This window comes from Trachemys scripta, chromosome 1, assembly GCF_013100865.1.
Source record: "Trachemys scripta elegans isolate TJP31775 chromosome 1, CAS_Tse_1.0, whole genome shotgun sequence".
Taxonomy (NCBI): Eukaryota; Metazoa; Chordata; order Testudines; family Emydidae; genus Trachemys; species Trachemys scripta.
This window is the reverse complement of record NC_048298.1, coordinates 95,962,236-95,984,744: the sequence shown is the minus strand read 5'-3', so window position 1 is coordinate 95,984,744 and position 22,509 is coordinate 95,962,236. Positions and strand designations below refer to the sequence as shown.

Genomic DNA, 22,509 nt, shown 5'->3' with positions numbered 1-22,509 from the left:
CAATGATTAAAATTTTGTGGGTTTTTTTGTATGTGTCCACAGAAACTGTGTGAAGGAATCTTAAACATCCTTGAAAAAGACATAAAAACATCATATCAAGTTGCCTGTCTCGAAGCCCTTCGGATTCTCTCCAGAGATAAGAAGGTTTTAGTGCCTGTGACAACAAAGGAAAACATGCAGATCCTGATGAGGCTGGCAAAGCTAGACATGACAGAAGATTCTTTGGAGGATGTGTCCAATTTCCCTGTTATAGTGGAAGCTTTAAAATGCCTCTGTAACATAGTTTTTAATAGTGCCATTGCACAAAAACTCAGTTTGGAACTGAACCTTGCAGCTATGCTTTGCAATCTACTGAAAAAATGCAAGGACCAACAGTTTGTTGATGACATTAAATGTTTTGATTTGCGCCTTCTCTTCCTCCTGTCACTTCTGCACACAGATATTAGGTCACAGTTGCATCATGAGCTACAAGGGTTGCAGGTTTTGACTCAAGCCTTGGAAAGTTCATTTAGCATAAGATGGACAGACAAGTACAAAGCTGCTGAAGAGCATGATGGATCTCCTTTATCGCTGCAAGAAACGGATTGTGCCATTGAGGCACTCAAAGCTCTCTTTAATGTGACACTCGACAGTTGGAATGTCCACAGTGAGGTAGGGTCTGAGTTGAAATTCTTTGATTGGACTTATTTTGTCTGCAAGAACCACAGCCACCACATAGTTACATTGGAGAAGCAGTTGCCCAGTCATCAGAGCAGGACATTCCCTTGTTTAGGACAGTACTTAAAAGTTAAGCATATGCTTAAGTGCCCGTCTGAACTAGGGCCTCAAAAAGGTGATGAATCCTTAATGTTAGGAAAAGCTTTGAGGTCCTCAGAGGAAAGTAGCTATACAGTCGGGGTTGGATGGTTGGTATAATACAATTTTATTTTTTTTAAGTTTTTAAATATAAACTCAAATATGCAGTTGAATGTCTAATGAGACTGAGGCTGGATGAGAGCTTGAGGTTTCCAAAGGGAAATAAGCACTAATTAAGCACATTAAAATACATATTGTTGGTTAGGATAACTTTTTTCTTTAAATGTGTGTTCAGATGAACATCTATCTGGATTATAGCCAGCAATTGTTAGGGCTGTGGAACAATGACTTGATTGTTTTTCTCTGGGCACAATTACGAACAGAGCACCTTTTTTTTTAAGAACAAGTAATTCTGTTTGTTTGAGGGAAAGAGGTGTGCTTTTTTCCTAAGGATGTTAAATGATGATGAGAAGCAATACATGCACCTTGTTGGTGTAATTTTTAAATAGGATTTACCTTTTCTTTTGATGAATATCAAACCAGTTGCCTTGAGAGAGCCTACGGCACCTGGAATATGACACATCAGCCTTCCTTGTCCTCCCCTCTTTTTTGTTGTTGACCCAACTCGTATCACAGCCTAAAATTATATTGTAAGCTCTTTGGAATCAAGCACTGTAAATATGATTACAACTGCTAAGTCTAAAGAAAAGGTATTTACACTATAGTAATTTTGCCAGTATAGTTAAACCTCTAAACAAATGTCTTATTTATAAGCAGAGATTCTTTTGTGTAAGATCAGTGTGTTAGACTAATCTGCAGAAAGGTTAACGATCCTAAGAACGTGAGAGCTTGGATTTAATTACTCACCCGGGAATGTGGGACTTGAAGAGTTTTGAAATTAACAAGTCAGTTAAAAATTTCCCAAAATTGAGGCCCTGAAGAAAAATTTAAATCCCCAAATAGAAAAGTTTAGGTTTAAATGTCACAGTAGATAGTGTAGTCTTCATACTGCTGGATAAGCCAGAAGAAAGCAAGGGACTTCTATCTTGCTTTTGCTTTTGACTTAACCTCAATACTTAAACAGAAGGTCTCTATCTTGACCGGAGAAGATGCCTTACCTTTGCCTAGACAAACAATAGCATTAAATGTGTGTGCTCAGTGGTGGAAAATATGACCTCCTAAGTAAGTGTGTGTGTATATAAATGTATGGATTGAAAAAAGTTGGGTGAAAAGAAATGACTTTATTTCCCTCAGACAGAATTACCTGGTCAGAAAATCAAAAGTTTTAAACTGTAGACTCAAGCCATGTTATGTTTTTACTTCATGGGTAGCAACTCCTTCTTCTGAAACCCAAGTCTTGATGCTGATAAATTCTACTTTTCCATCTAAGGGTTTCCAGTAGCATTAGATGAAGGTTCTGTCTCCTGACCAAGGGACTGCAGAGGAAAGTGTGGCTATGTAACATGCTTTGCTTACTGCACATAAAGCAACTACCTCTCATGGCCCTGGGCTCCTTGCTTAAAAATATCTAAAACGTTCAGGCTTAATGTGAGGTGTCATCTAAGACCTGATCATACTGGAACTGGTTGACTTGGAGGGAACTGCAGCTGTCACAAAATGGGGATGTCTATTATAATTTTGATCATCAGATCTTTCAATATATTTTCAAGACGGGATAGACCACGTACTCCTGGGTCTTGCCCATCTTAAAATATAGAGCAGAATTCACTGGAGCTATAGTTTGCCCCGATAAGATCAATTTGTAGCCTTAAGCATTTTTCCCCATCCAATGTTTGTTGGTTTTCAAAATAGCCTAAAATAATAGTGTAATAATTAATAAAAAAAAATAATAGGCAGCAAGTTGGGCTTCCCATGTTTTTTGAAAAGGGAGTAGCCCTTCACTGTTTTCTTCCTTGAGAACATAAAGATTGAAGTTTAATATGGTATCTCTTAGCAGTCACAGTGCACTAATGTCTGTTCCTGTATCTTTTTAGCTAGGCAGTCTGTAATTAGGGACTTATCGCATGAAAAGTAGTCTTAGTTCTGATCTAGTCCACTGAACTAAGCTCTTAGAAACTGTTCGTTGCTTGAATTTTCCAACATGAGCCCAATTGATAGTCTACAGGACTTTGAGAAGTCTGTTGCAATATCAAGTGAAACCATGGTCTGGCTAAACTATAGGGAAGAATCAGCAGTTAGCTGTCTTGCCAACTCTTGGTTATTTTGTCTTCATTTTCTGACACCTGAAAGGAAGGGTCTGAGTACAGATACTGTGGACTTCTCAAGAAGGTTGAGACTGCATCTTTCCCAATGCTTTCTTGCACTGAAACCTCAAAAACGATGGAGTTTTGTGTGAGTGGGAATTGGCAGTCTCAGCAATGGCATTTCCTACTGATTCAGTTGGGGGAATATCTTTAGAAAAGTGGAGGTTTCATCTCAGAACTTTGCCCCTGGATGAGCCAAACAAGCCAGTCTGAACTGAAGAAACAGCTTGTGCAGAGGGAGCATAATGAGGAAAGGAAAGTACTGTTGCATAGGGTCACTCTATTTTATATCACACGAGTGTTGGATCTCTTCTAGGCTTAGAAATTTTATTTTGTGTTTTGAGATAAAGCTTTTATGGTAACTTACTTGCTAAAAGTTTCCAAAGTCAAATAGCACTTCAGTAGAAACTATTCTCTCTAGTTCTAAACCATTCCCAAAAGGATCCTTGTTAGGCAAAGTGTTGTTTAACATCCCTTTTAATGATCTGGAAGAAGAGATAAACAATACACTAAATGTGCTGGAGATGCAGAATTAGGAGATGTTGCAAACATCAGGCAGGATGGAAAAATATAAAGGGATCTAAAGAGTTTATTCCTATGAGCACAAAATGAGATTCAACCTGGAAAAACCCCTATCTGAAACACCAGTATTCAATGGCAGGAGAGAATTTCAAAGTAGCAATGCCAAAATAGAGTTGATATTGAGTATCAACTTGAAGGAGGTGGTGATGGTCCAACATTTATATTACAGTAGCACCCCAGGGCCCAATCAGAATTGGATCCCATTGTGTTAGGTGCTGTACAAACATTTAAGAGACATTCACTGACAACAGGAACTAACAGTCAAAAAGAAAATAGACATAGGTAAGGGTACAGGGGTAACACATACAACTAAATGATTGGTGGTTATTGGCACACTTTAATTATGTATTTTCTTGCTGCTGTTTAGGGCTTTTTTGGGAGGGACGAGTGGAGGAGGTCATTTTTAAATAAAATAGGGCAAAGATAAGGTGAGTGGGAATGGAAAAAGTAGACAAGTTAAATAAGGGAGAGGAAAAGGACTGATGGGGAAAGGAAGAGAGTAAGGAGGAATATGGAGGATAGCAGATTGAGATGTTTAAAAAGACCGAGGGAAGGGGAATAGGGGTGGGAGGAGTTTGGCTGTTTTGTCCCAGTTAAACTGAGGAATGTATGTAGTCCAAACTTTCAAAAGCAGAGTTAGTGACATTTCTGCCCAGGAGTCATGAAGGAATGTTGCTGCCACTGTCCCAGATTACAAGGGACAAATCTCTGACACCAAGGGCTGGCTCCTCTTCTGGGAATTTTAGCTTTGCCTCCCTTTCCAGCTATGTGGGCTTCCAGGGGGAATAGATCTAGTGCCCCCAGAATGAGATTTCCCTCTTCCCCTTCCCCCCCAAACCTGCAGTGAGATACAGGAGTGTAAAAAATGGCAGTGACATTCTGGATAGCTTACAGAGAAGTGACACTTCACGGAATGAGGAGGGCTAAGGGTAATATAACACATACCAAAATTTGGTGGTAAATGGCAGGGAAAGGGAGAAGATAGTTGAGGTATAAATTGGAGTTGAAATTGAGCAAAGGATAACTTAGTCTGAATATCAAGATAAATTTCCTAATTATGAAATCTATTGGACTGGAAGGGCTAGATGCACAAAAGGACTTGCGTGCCTAACTAACACTTTAGGCACCTAAATTGTAGAATCAAGCTCCAGTGAGATTTACAAAACCCCTACTCTACTGCTGCCAAACCATGTAGGCACCTAAACTTCCTCTGTTCCTACATTTTTACTATAAATATTCCTTATGCCTATGTTTTTTGTGTTTGAGCATGCTCAGTGTAGCCCCATGCTGGGCATCCAGACATAGGTATATCTCCATATATTTATTTATCTCATGGAACTGGAAGGGACTCTGAAAGGTCATTGAGTCCAGCCCCCTGCCTTCACTAGCAGGACCAAGTACTGATTTTGCCCCAGATCCCTAAGTGGCCCCCTCAAGGATTGAACTCTCAACTCTGGGTTTAGCAGGCCAATGCTCAAACCACTGAGCTGTTTCCCCCCCCCCCCGTGCAATTTGGGCCCTGCATGCATTCCTTTGTCTAACTTGCCTGTGGGGCCTGATCCACTATGCGTGTTCAGAGCTCACCTCTCAGATTGCCCCCTCTAGATGAGTTTACACAAAACAGCTGGAGGAGGAGGACCTTCATCCTAACTTTTAGCCCGGTGGTCTAAATGTAGGAGTCCCCGGGCTCAAGTTCCCCCTCCGCCTGAGGAGGAAAAGGGATTTGAACAGGAATCTGCCACTTCTCAGGTGAGTGCCCTAACCACTGGGCAATGGGATAGTCTGATGTGCGGTCCCTTATTCTCTCTCTCTCCTGCTGAAACTATTCCACTGTATATAAATAGTCATTGGATCCTGGATCTCCCACTGTCCAAGTGAGTTCTCGAACCACTATACTACAAAGTCATTCTAGTGCTTGTTCTTTCTCCAGCCCAATGACGCTTTCATTATTTATCCACAATACAACAGCTTCAACACCAGAGACTGAGGGCAGATCTTCACTACGGGGGGGGGGAGGGTCGATTTAAGATACGCAAATTCAGCTACGCAAATAGCGTAGCTGAATTCGACGTATCGCAGCCGACTTACTCCGCTGTAGGGACGGCGGCAAAATCAACCTCTGCGGCTTCCCGTCAACGGCGCTTACTCCCACCTCCGCTGGTGGAATAAGAGCGTCGATTCGGGGGATCGATTGTTGCGTCCCAATGGGACGCGATAAATCGATCCCCGAGAGGTCGATTTCTACCCGCCGATTCAGGCGGGTAGTGTAGACCTAGCCTGAGAGAGCCCCACCTCAGAATATCTCCCCCTCAGGAGAAGGGGGGGATTAGAGTCACCAGTCTCCCAGATCCCAACTGAGTACCCTGACTGTTGAGGGAGATTCTCCTCCTCCCCCCAGTTTCTTGCAAAAATGGCATACATTCCTATGCTAAGAGTAGAGTGACTTTTTTATAACTGCCAGCCCTGCAAAGGGAGGAACCTCCCTGCAACCTGGACTTAGAGCCAACCTCCTTAAATGGGGCAAGGGCTTAGGACAAATCCCTTGCCTTGGTATCTCCCATTGGATAACTTAAGTGGAAAGCCTCCCCGTGTAGTGGCTTTTGTGAATCCCATTCTGAGGCATCTGTCTGTCCCCATTCATTCTATAGGGAGGCTAGGTGCCTAACTCAAGCTTTGTGAATCCCAGTGATTTTTTTTTTTAAAGGTGCATAAAGTTTGTGAATCTAGCCCAAATAATCTCCCAGAGGCAATAATGGATCGAGAGTAACTTAAAACTAGACTGCACCAAGCATTCAAATGAACTCTGAAAGAGCAATCCTTTATTGGTAGGAAATAGATTATATGATCTAATGGGTGTTTTCCGTCTTTAATTTTTATTATTCTAGTGACCTGAAACCCTCATTTGCAATCGTCAAAATGAAAAATATCTTCATAATTTATATTTATATAGAATGAATCTCATCAATTTCGTTATATGGCTGCCATCCTTCGCCACTGCTTATTAACCGTGGGCCCTACTGAAGACAAAACTGAAGAATTGCACAGGTTGGTAGAATTAACAGAACCAATATATTTTTTTTAGTTGGGGCACTAAATATTTTTCTTTAGATATTAGCAGATCTAAATAATGTCCACTGTCCAAAAAATAGATAAAAAGTAATCCCTGAACTGCATAACCCTTATTAAGGCTGTTGAGAGAATACACTGAAATGTAAAACTGTACTTGTGCAAATATTGGGGATAAAATTATTTACAGGAATTCTAGCTGCAGCACTCCTTGAAGTTATCTTTAACTGTAATTGTCTCAGATAAATATCAGTAGAGAAATATTGTGTATAATTTCTGCAACTTCAATGCACTAATCTGGAACTGTTCAGTTGGTGTTTTAAGTCCCCATTAGCCCAGCATTTCTATACTGGCATACTAGCGGTGCAAGTGTCATTTACATGTATAATTTCTAATTTGCCAAAAGGTGAATCAGTTGCAATAAATTCATGCTGTTGGATCTGTGCTTCTGCATATGACTGGGTTTGGAATAGTTAAAATTCTAAATTGCCTTCCCACTGTCCTACTTATTATTTATGTATAAATGTCATTAAGCTGCCTTAGTTATCAGGTCATCTTCCTGTGCTATTTGGGGAATCTGCAGCTTCCTCGAATGTTGCTTTTGATCTTGTAAGGAATTTGTTCTATAAAGTGGTGGTTTTCTTTTCTTTCACCAAATTCTCTTGAACTGTTTGCAGCTTAAGCACACACAAAAATCAAATTTATTTTGATAAGGGTCCCACTCTTGTGCATTTAGAATTTATAGTTTATTTGGGATATTTATTTTTTATTTTAGTCTGGATGTCTGTTACATTGAGAAAGACACGCATGAGCCTAGTAGATACAAACACTGTGCCCAAGTTGTCTAATGACAGACACTAGTGTCTGTCATTTCAACTTGGAAAGGCTATAGTTTTAGCTACAAAATCTTCTGAGGATGTTTCTTTGAGCCAACAGTTCTCAGAAGAATGCTATAGGTTTCACCCCCTTACTGCTGTCAGTAAATTTGACTGAAACTTATCAAAAGCTACAGGGTTAGTGAAGTTACTTGCTGGGAATCTACATCTTGCATCAGAGCTGCGCTCAATTGGTGTAGATTAGTCTGGGACTATTTAAGGCATATCTGCAATAAGGCCTAAGTACCATGTAATTAAAGATAGTGCTGTGTGTGCGTGCCCTAAAGGGCAGTATTCTCCCTCTTCCTTGTTTTCATTTTTTGCTCTTGTCTTCACCTGAAGTGTGTGGGGGTGGGAGAGGAGGAAATTAGTGGATTGTTGGGAGCTACTACTACTGGAGGAAGGCATTATTAAAGAGATGGGTCTTTGCATTTAGACCAGTGCATTGGTAGGGGCAGGTTCTGTCTGATCTCTTCTGGTAAATTATTCCACAGCAGGGGCAAACCCATTTTTGAAAATGCTCTGCTTCCTACACCCAGGAGTCTCTGGCCAATCTACCTGTAGCACCCCCGTAAAGCATAGCTATCTTGGACTGTTGCTGTCTTGCTTTGTTGTAAATGGATAGCAACCGTATAATGTACTTTGGTCCCAGCCTGCTAAGTGCTTTGTAGATCCAAACTGACGTGAAATTGAATCTGAAATAGACAAGCAGCCATGGAGTGAGCAGAGTATTAGAGAGATTTAGTCACATCTGCCTTTGTCAGTTAGCAGGCACGCTACTGGTGGACCTGGCACATGGCTTAGTGGCCTATACTCCCCTCTGGGTACACCACAACATGCCAGGAGCTCCTCCAGCTTCCAGACTAGGTTCCCCATATCATCTGACAGACCAAGCATGTGGCTGCAGTAGCTTATCCCCGTCTCTCTGAGATAACAGCCTTCTTCTGTTGCCAGTTAATGTAGCTAGTCCTGTAGCTTAAGTGATAGAAAATTGTACTGTAGTACTGACCAAATCTTGTTGATTATGCGTGATGAGGGGAGGAGGTGATTGTTAACAGTTGTGTATATAAAAGCATTTGTCGGGGGGGGGGGGGGGAAACACCTCCACAACCTAGGAAATTGCATACAAAAAACTGTTAAAAGAACATTATTTAGGTTACAAAGTCAGGCACTAGAAAGTCTGGAAATACCACACTTAAGACTGCCTGCAGGACATCAGTTCTTTCCCCTTGTACATATGCATTATGATGCAGTCTTTATATGATTACATGCTTCTTCCCCCATCTCATTCAGTGCACAGACTGGGACACACAAGGGGACAAAATTAAGACTTCATAAGAAACCATGAATGTGGCATTTCCTAACTCAAATGTTTGTCTAATATAACTTCTTCGTATGTAATAAGGCAATTTTTGAATGGGGTGACTTTAGCCCAGGGGGATTCCCCTTATAAACCTCTGGGGGCTTGAATACTCCATTAGTCCCCTATGGGTGTAGTTGTAAGTAAACACAAATGTTACTTTCCAGATCTGTGTGTGTGTGTGTGTGTGTGTTACTCCTCTTTAACTTCTGATAGCACTGCTGAGCCAGTTTAGGTATAAAAAAAGTATGAGCTGGATTATTTTCAGGTTTATGTTTCAGCAACAGAACTCTGAACTACAGTAAACTCTAATTGTAGAATCTTTATTGCTGGAGATGAGGCACAAACCAGACAGAATACAGCTTGACTTTTAGAATTCAGATGGAGGCTGAAGGGCTGGCAGTTACAAAAAAGTATCTCTTTACTTGAAAATTGAGCACATTTTGTATGGCATCTTTGAGGCACAAACATTTTTATAGTCACTTTTCAGAGTATAAACAACACTTTCAATTGAGAGTCCCACTTTTCAACAGTGGTTATTTTTAAAAGGATGTGTAAATCCCACATTTGGATGCTTAGATCAGTACCTACTGTCGGCATGTAAGTTTGAATCTTACACCTCTAAATGCTGTTTTTTAGTGTCCAAATGCAGGACTTGAACAGTCTGTTAAGGAGCCCTTGAGCTCAAAATAAACTTATTTTATACTAACATCAAATGTTGGATGCATGCCCTGAAATATGGTTTGATTTGCTCCCTCATCATAAGCGCTAACTACAATTTGATTTTTTTTATTTTTTTACCAATAAGTGAAAGTTTTTCTATAGACAATACCTTAACTAACTTAGTACCTATATTGTTGTTGCTATTAGTGCAATTCTGTAATATCGTTGCTTAACACTTGAATATGAGAAGCTTAGAGCACCACATATTAGAGCAAGTCATTTTTGCCCACTAACAAGGTTTTAATCAAGGCATTCCGCCATGCTAAATAGTCCTTTGCTTTTGAATTTGCATATCAGGAGGGGGCTGGGAGTCTGAGTGGGTGGACGTCATGTCCCAGTGATTAATGATCTCTAGGAAGCTAGAAAGGGGAGAGTAATATACGCAGTATTTCTACCCCCTGGAGTAGGAATGCAAACGCTATTGTGCAGATCTGTGCATAGTCACTGACTTCCTGGTAGCTGGAGAATTTCATACACTCCTCTACCACAAATAAAACTGTCAGTGAAGTGACAAAGATCAGAAAGCTGGGCTTCATTTATTGAAAAGAATAGCTCAGGCACAGTGATCCAGAAAATTAATTTTGTAGGTGTTTGGGAACTCAGTTGTTTAATAAGAAACCAGTAAAAAGGGGACTTTCTATGAAAAGGCTGAAGCCACCAAATATTTGTTGAATTGAGTTCTGTTTTGTTTCTTGCTGTATGAGTGGCTAGAAACTGGATACTGTTAGATTCCTTTAAAGCATCTCTCTCTTTTAAGCAAAGTAAAATAATACAAAGACTATCAAAATTTGTTGATGGTCTTTTTTAGAGAGGGAGCTAATATTGTGGGGAAAATAGGTCATTACATCTACTGTTTTTGAAACAAAAATACAATTTCTAATACAAATTCACAACAATATTATCTGGTGGTTTGAAAGTCTTAGACAATAGACTTTTCACTAGCATCACGATATCAAGTAGCATGATATTGCCCCCCATCTCTGTAATAATAATACCTAGCTAGATTTTTTTGTGTTTAACTTCAGTAGGGAGACTTCTGAAAGCTTTGAGGACTCTGAGGCTAAGATTATTCACTATTTTTTTTCAAGCACTGATATGTGATTAGCAAGACTATAAGGATATAACTACACAACAAAAAAACATCCTCGCCTGGGCTGAGACTCAGTGTCCTACAGACTCGGGCTTGCGCTACAGCGCTTAAAATATCCATGTAGACATTCCTGCTCGGGCTCTGAAACTCCCCCTCTTCCCTAGGCTTCAGAGCCTGGGCGAGAACATCTGCACTACTATCTTTAGCACCTTAGTGCAAACCCCTTGAGCTCAAGGCTGTAGACCCAGACTCTGACACTCACTGCCATGGTTGTTTTTTGCGGTGTAGACTTACCCAAAGATGCCACTTCAGAATCTATATGTACAACCTGAAACATGTTCTACAGTACTTCTTAACTGTTTTCCAGATTTATCTGTTATCTTTGCTAAATGCTGGTTAGTCATCAGTCAGTAAATATAGAGAGGGTGCTTCTCTTTCAGCACCTACCTATATAGCAATGTATTAGGGAAGTTTATAAATGCAATCTAACTCTTGTTGCTCTGTCGAGAGAGCAGAATAAGGCTCTCTGATTGAAAAGGTAAATAAACCAGACCATAAAGCAGAAATTCATGACATAAAACTCCAACATGGTTTCCCAGAACAAAAGGAACCTGTGGTATAGTTTATCTTGAATTAAATAAATATTAGTCTCCATTAACTGACTTAAATATGATTTTAAAAATCAAGACATGGTCCAGTTCACTTTCATTGAATAGTACCTTCCACCACGAGTAGCCTGCTTGAAGTCAGTGGGGCTATTTGTGAAGTAAGTTACTACTCAGCATGAGTAAGGGTTTTGCAGTCTGACCCTCACTGTTTTGGGGATTCTAAAACTGTCCCTTTTTTAAAAAAATCCAGCACTTCATTACATGAACTCCAGTTTGTTTGGGTTTTTTTTTTTTTTTTTTTTTTTTTTAAAAGCCTTAAATATCTTCCGTACGTGAGAAGTCAAGTAAAGGTGCTGATCTATGAACAGCATTTAAGACTTTTTTCCCCTCTTCAAGGAAGATGAAATAATTGTTTTTAAAATATTCTGATACTGTCATTATTGTAACATTTAAGTATTGTAAAACTAAAACTTGTAAATTTCAAGAAAAAGACATTTTATGTGACCTCCTGAAAACCAATGTGTGGGTTCCCCCTACTGGGTGCAGCATCAATTAATGTAATGAACACAGTTGTTCTAGTTATGCATATACAGTACCTGCTGACATCAGTGATGCTGAAGCAGCCAGAAGTAATGAAAAGCAGCTATATTGGCCTCTCTTCCTTTAGAAATGCAACATGGGTAGTCTTGTAAGAAATTACAAAGAATAGAGAATTAAGAACGAATGTTAAGAAGTATCTTAAACTGTAGCTGTTTATGCATAGTTAGTATTCTGCTTTACATTTTCAGTTCCTTACACTATCCATTTTTTTAGCACATAAATAGTGTTGGTAATGGCATATACTTTTCAGTCAGTGTTTACCTATCTATGATTTGGGTACAGCATTTAATATGTTACTAACACACTAACTAGATAAAAATTTCTTTCAGTAATGCAATCAACCTTTTAAGCAATATTCCAGTTTCTTGTTTGGATGTTCTCATTAGTCCATCAACCCAAGAAGAAACAGTTTTGAAATATAATGGTATGAATATGGATGCCATTCAAGTGTTGCTGGATTTCATGGAGAAAAGAATAGACAAGGTACGTGTGACACTGAAGGACTTCACAAAAGGAATGCCTCTTAGTAAGAGTAGAAATGAGCTTGAATCAGAACTCCAGATCCATACACCTTCCTCCCCTACTCCAGAACTTTAAAACATCAAGGGGTGGGAATGATGTGAAGTTCAGTAATTTTGCATGTCAGACTTCATTCTGGAATTTGAAAGTTCATGTGATAACTATATTAATGTAGAATCTTCATAAATTTATGAAAAATGTCAAGAGGCATGTGATGTATGAAAGTAAAACATGTGTCTCTCATTACACCAATATTAAAATAATAAGGAAAAGCAAAGCTTAAGAAGAGAATATCCCATTCAATCACACAGAATTTATTTACAGATGAGAAAACCATACTGATTTCCAACCCAGTTTCTAATGTGATGTTGATTCTGGATCCTTTGAACACAGTAGAGTTTAAAACATGGTTGTGGTTATAAAAAGTGACTACTGTGTATGGGCAGTAGATGGGAACATTTTGCCTCTTGAGGCTGAGATGTCTTATTTTACTGACAAAACTTTTTATTTCTGTTAGCACTGCAGAGAATACCATCTACGTATAGAAAAGCAAGGTCAGCAAAACTTGACCAGGGCTGAGTTCAGCAGATAATTTAAATGTATGCTTAAAGTTCTGATCCAGTGCTCACTGGTTTTTGAATTAAGCCTAAATGCTTTTGCTGAACAAAATGTGTTTGAAGTAAAGTGAATCCAAAACACAAAGAAAATTGAAGGCTGAAACTCCACCATTAAATTGTGCATTGCACATAATGTTCAAAATACAAAGCAGTTGTAAATATTTTTATGACCTCCAAGGGAACTAGGTTGTCTTAAAAGCCAATTTTAGTCTGAACATTTGCAGTTTATGTAACAGTCCCTTTTGAATTACTGAATGGAGCATCTGAAATTATGGATTTCAGGGAGAATTTTGGTAGTGCGTTTACATAATTGTTTCTTCAATTGTGTGTAGTAGTGTATTTTCATGATGAGATTTTCTGTGCAAAGATTTAATTTAGAGAGAAACTTTATGTAAGATTACTATAAACCCTTGAAGGAAAAGATTTTAATGAAAATACTGTCCCTGCAGCGAATGGTGAGACTAGCAACAGTTTATATATTGATGACATTTTTAAGAATTTTTGATTATACTGAGAAGGAAAAATCTTTTTGTCATTGCGAACATAAGAATTATTCTTTTCCACTTGACTGTATACAATAATTAATGTGGCTAATTTAGTAAAGTTTCAAGCAAACCACACCCATACTGAATGCATATAATATATAAAATATAATCTTGTCTGACTCATGTAATTCAGCTGGTGTTTGGGTTGTTTTTATAATTCCACTTTAGGGAAGCAGCTACAGAGAGGGTCTGACTCCAGTTCTCAGTTTACTAACAGAATGTTGCCGAGCTCATCGGAACATCAGGAAGTTTATCAAAGCTCAGGTAAGATTCAGATATAAATTTAGAAGTCTGAAAATAAAACATGCAGCAAAATCTTTCGGGCTTCTACAGCACAGAGAACATTGATGCCTGAATATAAAACAACTTGTATTTTAACATTTCTCTTAAAGTTGTCTATATCCATAAGCAACTGCAAGATCTGTTGCCTTCTGTCAGCTCAATGACAAAAACATTGATCTACATTAAGTGTTTTCAGTGCAATGTCATAATTTGATTTCAATGTAATATAAAGGGAATGAACATTAATATCACCTTATAAATGCAGGATAATGACCTTAAATCATTGTATCAGCAAATAAAAATCCAACAATAAAATATTTGACAGACTGAAGAACTTTAAATTCTCCTTCAAATTAAAAATACAAAATGTAAGACTTGGGATGTAACCTCAAGGTACCTCTATAATGATAAAATATACAGAGGGGGACTGGACAGATTGTTTCAATTACAAGAAGATGCCTGGGTCCTTGGCTTAATTCGATTGCATGGGCCCCCTTCCATGGCTTATGCCACAAAGCCTTCAATTCAGCAACATTATGGCGGAGTGTGAGGCTGTAGTGTATGAGATTAGAGGACTTTTTCCTATAAGTCTGAGACTTGTGCGCCTAAATCCATTAGTCACTTCTGAAAATTTGCCCCATAATTAATAAAATAGCACTACAACTGTATGGAAGCTAGTCAGTCCATCAGTGTTTTGGTGCCCTTCAGCTAAGCTTTAGTCATAAATTACAATACATCAGCAGAAATGAATCCATGGTGTTGGAGCTTTATGACTTAACTGCTGTGCGTAAATTGTATTCCCACGGTGAAATTCATCCCTATGCAGAGGGCTAGCTCAAGGCTTGGGCACCATTTAAGCCCTTAAAATAGGTCTTAAGTGGAGCATGAGCCCCATGCTGGCCCTCTGCATGGGGGTGAATTTGATCCCATGTTTAAAAATTCAAGACTTTTGGTAACTTCTGCAATTTTAACTGTCTGCTAAAGTTCAATGGAAAAACTTTCAAAATGCCCCCTGCCAAGCAAGGAGGAAGCAGAATAGAAATTGAGTCCCAGCTGCATCACTGTCTCCTGTGGCTACTCCTAGGATGATGCAGCTTCCAAATTACACCCTACTCAGGGCTGTGCCTGAAATCATAGTCTAGGTCTTTATATTCTACCACATATCTTCTCTGCATCTTTTCTTCTCCCCTACCCCCCCCCCTTTTTATTTTTTTGTTAGGGGCCCTTCAATGAAAGTCTGGTCTTTTACTTTCAAGAAATTGGCACTTGCTGCATATTCCCCACCTGAACCCATATTCATTTGTTTGACAGTCATTTCCCTAGGAACATGTTCTGATTATTACACACAAATTACATTAAAAGTACACTACTGAGGTGGTGAAGTCAAGCACTCAAAAGTTAGGAAATGCCAGAATTAAGATTGCCTTAATATGGTCACCTCATGCGTATGCATTAGGATGTAATTTCTAATTACATGATCATAATGCATAAGAACAAAGGGGCCAAATTAAGAGTGCACAGGCAACCTTTACTATGGCATTTCCCAACTTTTGAGTGCTTGACTTTGCATCCTTAGTCATGCTCTTTTAATACAGTTTTTTGTGTGTAATTCCCATGATTCCTAAAAAAACCCAAATTCCATCATGTGAAATCCTATTGATACTCACGTGGCTCATCAGCAGGGTTGGAACCTTTTGAATCCACTGTGCTCATCTCTGCTATTTGATCTAACAGAGTAACTGATAGGAATAGTAAGTTGTCATCCTTCATGTGGATCAGCACTAGAGGGGGATGAGATGCACACTTTGCCATTGAGTTTCCCAGATAGTCGCTGATAGCAGAGGGATGGTGAGACTCGGGAATCTTGGATTCCATTCCAAGGTCTGGAAGAGTGTTCGCTTGTTCTAGTGGGCACAAGCTCTTCTGCCCATTTCCCCCTCAGCCCTATCCCCTCCAACCTTTTGTTGTCTGTGCTGTCTTCCCATTCCCTGACATCTTCTCCTAGTCCCATTTTCCTTGCCTTCCTTGTCCCTGTCTCCATTCCTCAGGTTCTCACCCCTGTCCCAGTCTCCTTTTTCAGCACCTCAGCCAATCAATCTCCCTCTCTTCCCCACACACACCCACACACCCACCCCCCCTACTGGCTCCCAGTTCTACGTTCCCTCCCTGATCTCATTGTTCCCCTTCCCTGGCTTTTTTTGGAAAGAAGACTATTGGGGAGACAGGCTAGAGCCCTGACATTATTTAGGATAAAGGTGACAGAAGAGGGGAAACAAATGTATTCTAAGGCAGGAGTCTTGTTCAGTCGTCTGCAGAGGTCCCAGCAAACCCATGCAGCTAGCTGGGCTCTAGGTACCTTTGGAAGATAGGCTTTATATTGCAGATATCCTACTTATAAACTTGTTGCTGCTTTGCTTGGGTGGGATTTAAGCTTGTTCCATATATTATTTTCCAAGAAATCAACATTTGCAATGTTTTTCCTTTCCATGTACTATATTACATTCTTCCAGGAATGTATGGTGTTTTCACTTTTTTTCTTTTCATGACACTAGGTATTGCCCCCATTAAGAGATGTATCAAATCGTCCTGAAGTTGGCACAACAGTGAGAAACAAACTTGTGCGCCTTATGACACATGTCGACCTTGGAGTAAAGCAAATTGCAGCAGAATTCCTTTTTGTCCTTTGTAAGGAGAGAGGTATAAATCAATTTTGTTTTTCCTTTTATTCTAATTACAGCAAGACTTTAGGAAGATCTTCTTATTTCTGTAACCCTCCCAATTCCAGGTATGTCCTTTAGTTTAAAAGTACTTCAGAGAGGTAGCTGCGTTAGTCTGTATCAACAAAAACAACGAGGACTCCTTGTGGCACCTTAGTACTGTTTGTGATACTGCTAAAATCATGCCTACTGTTTTTCATCGTTAATCAAATATTATGTAATGGTTTCCATTTTCTAGCTACAACATGTATATAGTTACTCTGCAATGGGGCATTACATAGTACTAATATCATAATTAGTGTATCCTGACAGAATTGAGCTTCATTTTGGGGGTCTGGCCATTCTAACTAAACAGTAGTTGTAAATTACTGAAATTATTTTATACTACTTTACATATTTTCCCCCCTGCTTTTCCCAAACAAACAGACCGATTGTTCTGTCTGCTTCCAGGCAGCACATACACCTACCATGTTTCTGTGTAATATTAAATAGATTTTATTTCTCCTCTTTAAATGAAACTAACACCTTTTAATGGCCTAGTTAATTCTGTGTTGGTGGAAGTGTGTCCTTCAAATATCTTTAAAAAATACTGAAAATCAAATTTTAATTGCCTTCCAGAGATATGTGGCTTCAGTTAAAAACTGGAGCCCTAGTTGACAAATAAGATTATTTAGTACCAAAAATGTGGTGGGTGCTTCTGAGACAAACAGGAAGACAGCAGTCAATGCCTCAAAGATGTAACATAATTTACTGGAAATAAATTGTGATCAGATCAGACTAAATACCTCGATTATCCAAACTCTTTCTGACATATATTTAATGGTTTCTTTTCCTTTTCAGTAATACGCTTTATGAACTCTTCAAACCGCAAAATAAGTGTTTTCAAAGTTTGATATCTAACGAAAAATCTAGTACCAATCCAGTAAATAATGTTAAAGTATAACTGTACTTACACAGCCTAGTCTATAGTACAGCAACCTACAGTAAAAAATTACTTTAAGAGCTTTTCTCATCATATATAAAAATCATTTATAAATCTATAATCTCTTAATTTGATAAATTTACCCAAAATTACAAGCCAGGTGACTAGAATGTTCTGTTTATCATGGAATTGATAGTGGCAGAACAAGCTTCTTTACACTGCCCTGGTAATCTGCTTCAACCTGGGTGTAAGAGTTATTTAGGTTGCGTGCTTTTTCTGTCTTCGGCCCCTCGGCTAAGAACGCCAGTGGCACCAACTGTAGTATTCTATCTGTAAGCTTTTTGCTGTAGCTGTTCAGTGCCCAAAACTCTCACTGACTTCAAGCAAAGTATCTTATTTGATTTCAATGGGAGTCCCATGTTCAGAGCAGCTGCAAAACAGGGTACCAGGAACTGGACTGAGCAAACTAATTCTTTTTTCTTACCACTAGGCCCCAAAATATTAATATGTAAATTACTTCTGATCACTGCCAAGTTGGATTGGATTTCACCCTAGTGCAGAGGGAATGTGCAAGACGCTCCATGCAGTTTAAACCTTGTGCAAAGGGCTTAAGTGGGGGAGGAGAGGGCCCCTATACTGGTGTAAATTTTACCCTTGATGAGTATAAATTCAGATATACTTATTTCAACATATAGCCACTATCTTGGAATGTCTGTTGCTAAGATCATGACAGCAATTGCTTTTATAGCTTAATTTCTTGTTTAATATCAGATTTGGGAATAAGCATGCTTGTGGATTACCTTTGTAAGGTATAGGGACAATCACTTTTGTAATTTTGCATTCAGAGAAGGTGATTCTTGGAATTGCTGTTTGAAAAAAGAGTTTTTTTGCACAACCATGCAAAGTCTAGGCCTTTGCCCTTGTAGAAGTGTCCTACTTTTTCTCCTGGGAATATACTGTGGCATCTCTCTTGCTCTTTCTTTCTTTTTAATGCTCATTCTCCCTTAAGACCCTACCTTTTGGTGACCTTCTTTTGAATAAGGAAGGCTGAATGGACTCTATTAGGAGAACATCAGGATCTGTTCTATTGCATATTAACCAAAGGGGTCACTGCATAGCAATGTAGCATAGTCCCCATAAGGGATGAGTAGACTGTGTTTGCAGTTCTCCAAGCCCCTACTGGCCTGGTATGCAAGAGAATGGGTTTGGAAACTGGCTTCTTGTAAGTGCCCTCCATTTCAAGTCATGATTCTGTGTTGATAAAGCTTAGAAACTGATTTTCTGTCTCCCACATCAAGTTCTCATTCTGCTAGTGTCACACAGAGAATTTGTGGGGAAAAGTAACAATCTGCTGTAGGTTTAAAAAACCACTTGTTTCTTAAAAAAAAAAAAAAAAAAAAAAAAAATCTCCTTGTGTATGCTTGGTGAAAAATGCTTTGTGCCATGTGATCTTTCTTTCAGATGGCTGTACTGAGAAAAGTGACTGTCATTTTTTTTCTCATATACTGGCTGCATAAATTATGTGGGTTTTTCCCCTTTCTAACAATGACCAGCCTTAATACTACAGAAGGAGAGGCTAAACTCTTCTTCTGTAACTGATAGGATGACCTTGTTTCCAGAACATTAAGCGTGATGCATTCTGCCATTGCTGGACTATGCGCTCTGTAAATAATATATGCATGGTGCTGTGTCTCAAACATTTTTTTTCAATAAATGTTATCCTTTCACTGTCACTATGGCTAGTATAGGTAAGTTACAGAAGCATTGGAGCCAAATCCTGCTGTCATTAGTCACTTGACTATTCCCACTGAAGTCACTGGGATTAGCGTATGTCAATCGAGCAGAATTTTGCCCATAGCTGTGAACCTCGGATTAAAAAGAAACCACATTTCTCAAGGAAGATAATCATTTTCAAGAAATTATGTCCACATCACATGGAAATACGTAAGTTTCAAGTAATAATAATGAAAACAAAATTCAAAAACATGAAATTTTGCCAATAGTACCAACCAAGAATTTTCTAGTTAGCTGCCCTAAATAACAGTAGCACAAATATAAAAAGTGAAGATCACTTTGTCTGTGGAGGTAAGGGTTGGAAAACCACAGAAAATTGACCAAATATGAAAGGATTCAGTGAACTTTCTAGACCATTTAGGAAAATGTTGCCAGTAAGTTTTATCTTTGGTCAGTAGGTGTTAAAAAGCTATTTTATTCTTTAGGTTTGCATAGAAAATAAAACAAAGTGTTCTAATAGTGGCTGGAGTAATAATACTTAGCACTTATAGTCAACATTTCCAGAGGAGTCTAAAGAAGTTAGGTGACCCAATCCCAATGATTTTCGGTGGGAGTTGGGAACCCAACTCTCTTAAGCGCCTTTGAAAATCCCAGCCTACATTATTTATCAAACCAAATAAAGCACTGTTGTTGGGTTTTTTTGTTTTTGTTTGTTTTTTGGGGGTGTGTGTGAAAGCACGTCACAATGATTGGTTTAACTCTTCAGACCTCCTGTTAAGTAGTTTATTAGCTTCTTCATTGTGCAGATGAGGAAACTGAGATGAAATGGTAGTTACTGCATGAGCCACAAAAAGAGCAGAGTTTAGAGCCAGGATTAGAATTTTGGGAATTCCTGGGTCCCAATCCTGATTCATGCCACTGGACCCCACCTTTCTGTCAAGAGTTAGAATACACACTTTCACTTATCACCACTTTTCAGCCTCCTGAAAATCTGCCTGTTTTATATCATTTTGTCAGACAAAACTTAAATTTGCCATCTTTATGGATTATTAAACAATCAAAAGCGACTGACCTTGGGATCAATTTAAAATGTAATACCTCACTTCTGCCTTTTTCAGCTATTTCATAGAGCACACTGGTCCCCATATAAAGAAGTTATCTTTTAAAACCCATTTTAAAGATGATACTAATGTTGCACTTTGTACTGTAATTAAATTAACTGTTAGCTTAATAAATTGATCTTTGTCTCGTTGCAGTTGACAACTTGTTGAAGTATACAGGCTATGGTAATGCAGCAGGACTGCTGGCAGCAAGGGGCCTGTTAGCAGGAGGAAGGGGAGATCATTGGTACTCCGATGATGAAGATACAGACACTGAAGAATATAAATCGGCAAAGCCAAAGTACAGTACTATTTTTTTTTTCTTTTTGTTACCATCACCCAGCCCACTGTGTTTTTGAGTTAGTTTCCTCCTCTCTGCCCTTTTTCAAAGGGGTCCATCATAGCATACAACTTTGGAGTTGTGTGTGTTTACATGGACTGTTGTCTTCCACAGACTTTATGAAGGTTTTCAGTGTTGTTCTGATCTAGTTTTTCTGGGGTTCAAGTGTAACTTTATTTTCTGTTGTTCATCCTTGAATGCTGCCTCCATAACTTCATCAATTGCAACAAATTTGATAAGTGATAGAGAACTGACTAGCTCTACGCTGGGATGTTTCTGTATTAACCAGTTTTAGATATATGGTGTGTAGGGCCCTACCAAATTCACGGTTCGCTCTAGTCAATTTCACAGCCACAGGGTCTTAAAATTGGTCAATTTCATATATTTATATCTGAAATTTCATGGTGGTGTAACTGGGCGTCCTGATCCAAAAGTGGATCATGTGGGGGGTGGGGGAGGAAGGGGTGTCCTAAAGCTGTTGTGTGGGGGGTGGGGGTTGCAGGATTGCCATACTCACTTCTGTGCTGCCTTCAGAGCCTGGCTCTGAAGGCAGCAACTGCAGAGTTTCCTGCAGCTGGCGGAGGCTCCCAGAGATGGAGGTAGGTCCCATCTCCCCAGTGCTGCTAGGAGCGGCCCAGCAAGGGGTTCCTAGCTGCTAGTCAGGGCCAGTGGTGGATTAACGCCCGGGCCTATGGGGCCTGTGCCCAGAGGCCTCCCACAATTTGAAAAATGGGTTCCCCAGCCCCGGCAGGAGCCATGGGAGGTGGGGTGGCAGAAGCCCTAAGCATGGGTGGCCCAGAGCCCTGGCAAGAGCCATCAGGGACAACAGCTCTGAGCCCCAAGGGGGTGGCTTCCCTGAACCTGGGCAGGAGCCACAGGAGGTGGAAGTAGTGAGTCACGGTTGGAGCCGGGGTGCTCCCCAGCCCTGCAGGAGCCATGGGGAGGGGAGGGAGCGACACCCCTAGAGCTTGGGCGTCCTGAGCCCCAGCAGTAGCCATATGCGGGCAGGGTAGAAGCCCTGGAATTAGGGTGCCATGAGCCCAGGCAGGAACTGCGGGGGACAGCAGCCCCGAGCCCTGGCAAAAGCCGCAGGGGGAGGTAGTCCAGAACTCAGCTCTGAGGCTGCTGCAGCGCACCCCTCTCACTTCTGCGCTGCCTGTGGTGGTGAGTCTGGTCCTTCCCCTACCTGGCTGTTATGGGGAGAGAGACGTCCTGTTCCTCCCGAGCCTGGCTGATTTGGGGGAGATGAGATTTCACAGGGCAGGGCTTATTTCATGGTCCATGACATGTTTTTCACAACCGTGAAATTAGTAGGGCCCTAATGGTGGGATACCATTTCAGTAGGCTTAGAGTTATTTCAAATGCCCATTGTAATGCTTGAGTAGGGTTTACTTGTTATATGGCTTTGCTCTGCCTTGCTTGAAGACACTAGATCTTCTTGATGGAAGAAAGATCTATAAATATATTGTGACAAAGTTCCTCGTCTATCTTGGTGGGTCCTGCGCTTATTGGCGGATTTTCTTGCCTCAGAGATTCACCATGTGGGTTGGGGAACAGCCCAGAGACCTTCCCCTCTGGAAGAACCCACAGTCCAGGTCAATTGGGAGGTTTGGGGGGAACCCGGACCTGCCCTCTACTCCGGGTTCCAGCCCAGGGCCCTGTGGACTGCAGCTGTCTATAGTGCCTCCTGTAACAGCTGCATGACAGCTATAACTCCCTGGGCTACTTCCCCATGGCCTCGTCCAAACACCTTCCTTATTCTCACCACAG

At 40.0% G+C, this 22,509-nt stretch overlaps 1 protein-coding gene across 1 annotated transcript in view; it reads left to right on the top strand.

Annotated features, from left to right (window-relative positions):
- RIC8B (RIC8 guanine nucleotide exchange factor B) overlaps nucleotides 1-22,509 on the top strand; it is a 55,209-nt gene that overhangs the window by 19,986 nt on the left and 12,714 nt on the right. Inside the window, exons 3-8 of the mRNA XM_034778180.1 lie at nucleotides 43-651; nucleotides 6,592-6,686; nucleotides 12,293-12,446; nucleotides 13,813-13,908; nucleotides 16,479-16,623; nucleotides 20,556-20,700. Coding sequence (XP_034634071.1) covers nucleotides 43-651; nucleotides 6,592-6,686; nucleotides 12,293-12,446; nucleotides 13,813-13,908; nucleotides 16,479-16,623; nucleotides 20,556-20,700 — 1,244 coding nt within the window. The remainder of the gene's footprint in view (nucleotides 1-42; nucleotides 652-6,591; nucleotides 6,687-12,292; nucleotides 12,447-13,812; nucleotides 13,909-16,478; nucleotides 16,624-20,555; nucleotides 20,701-22,509) is intronic.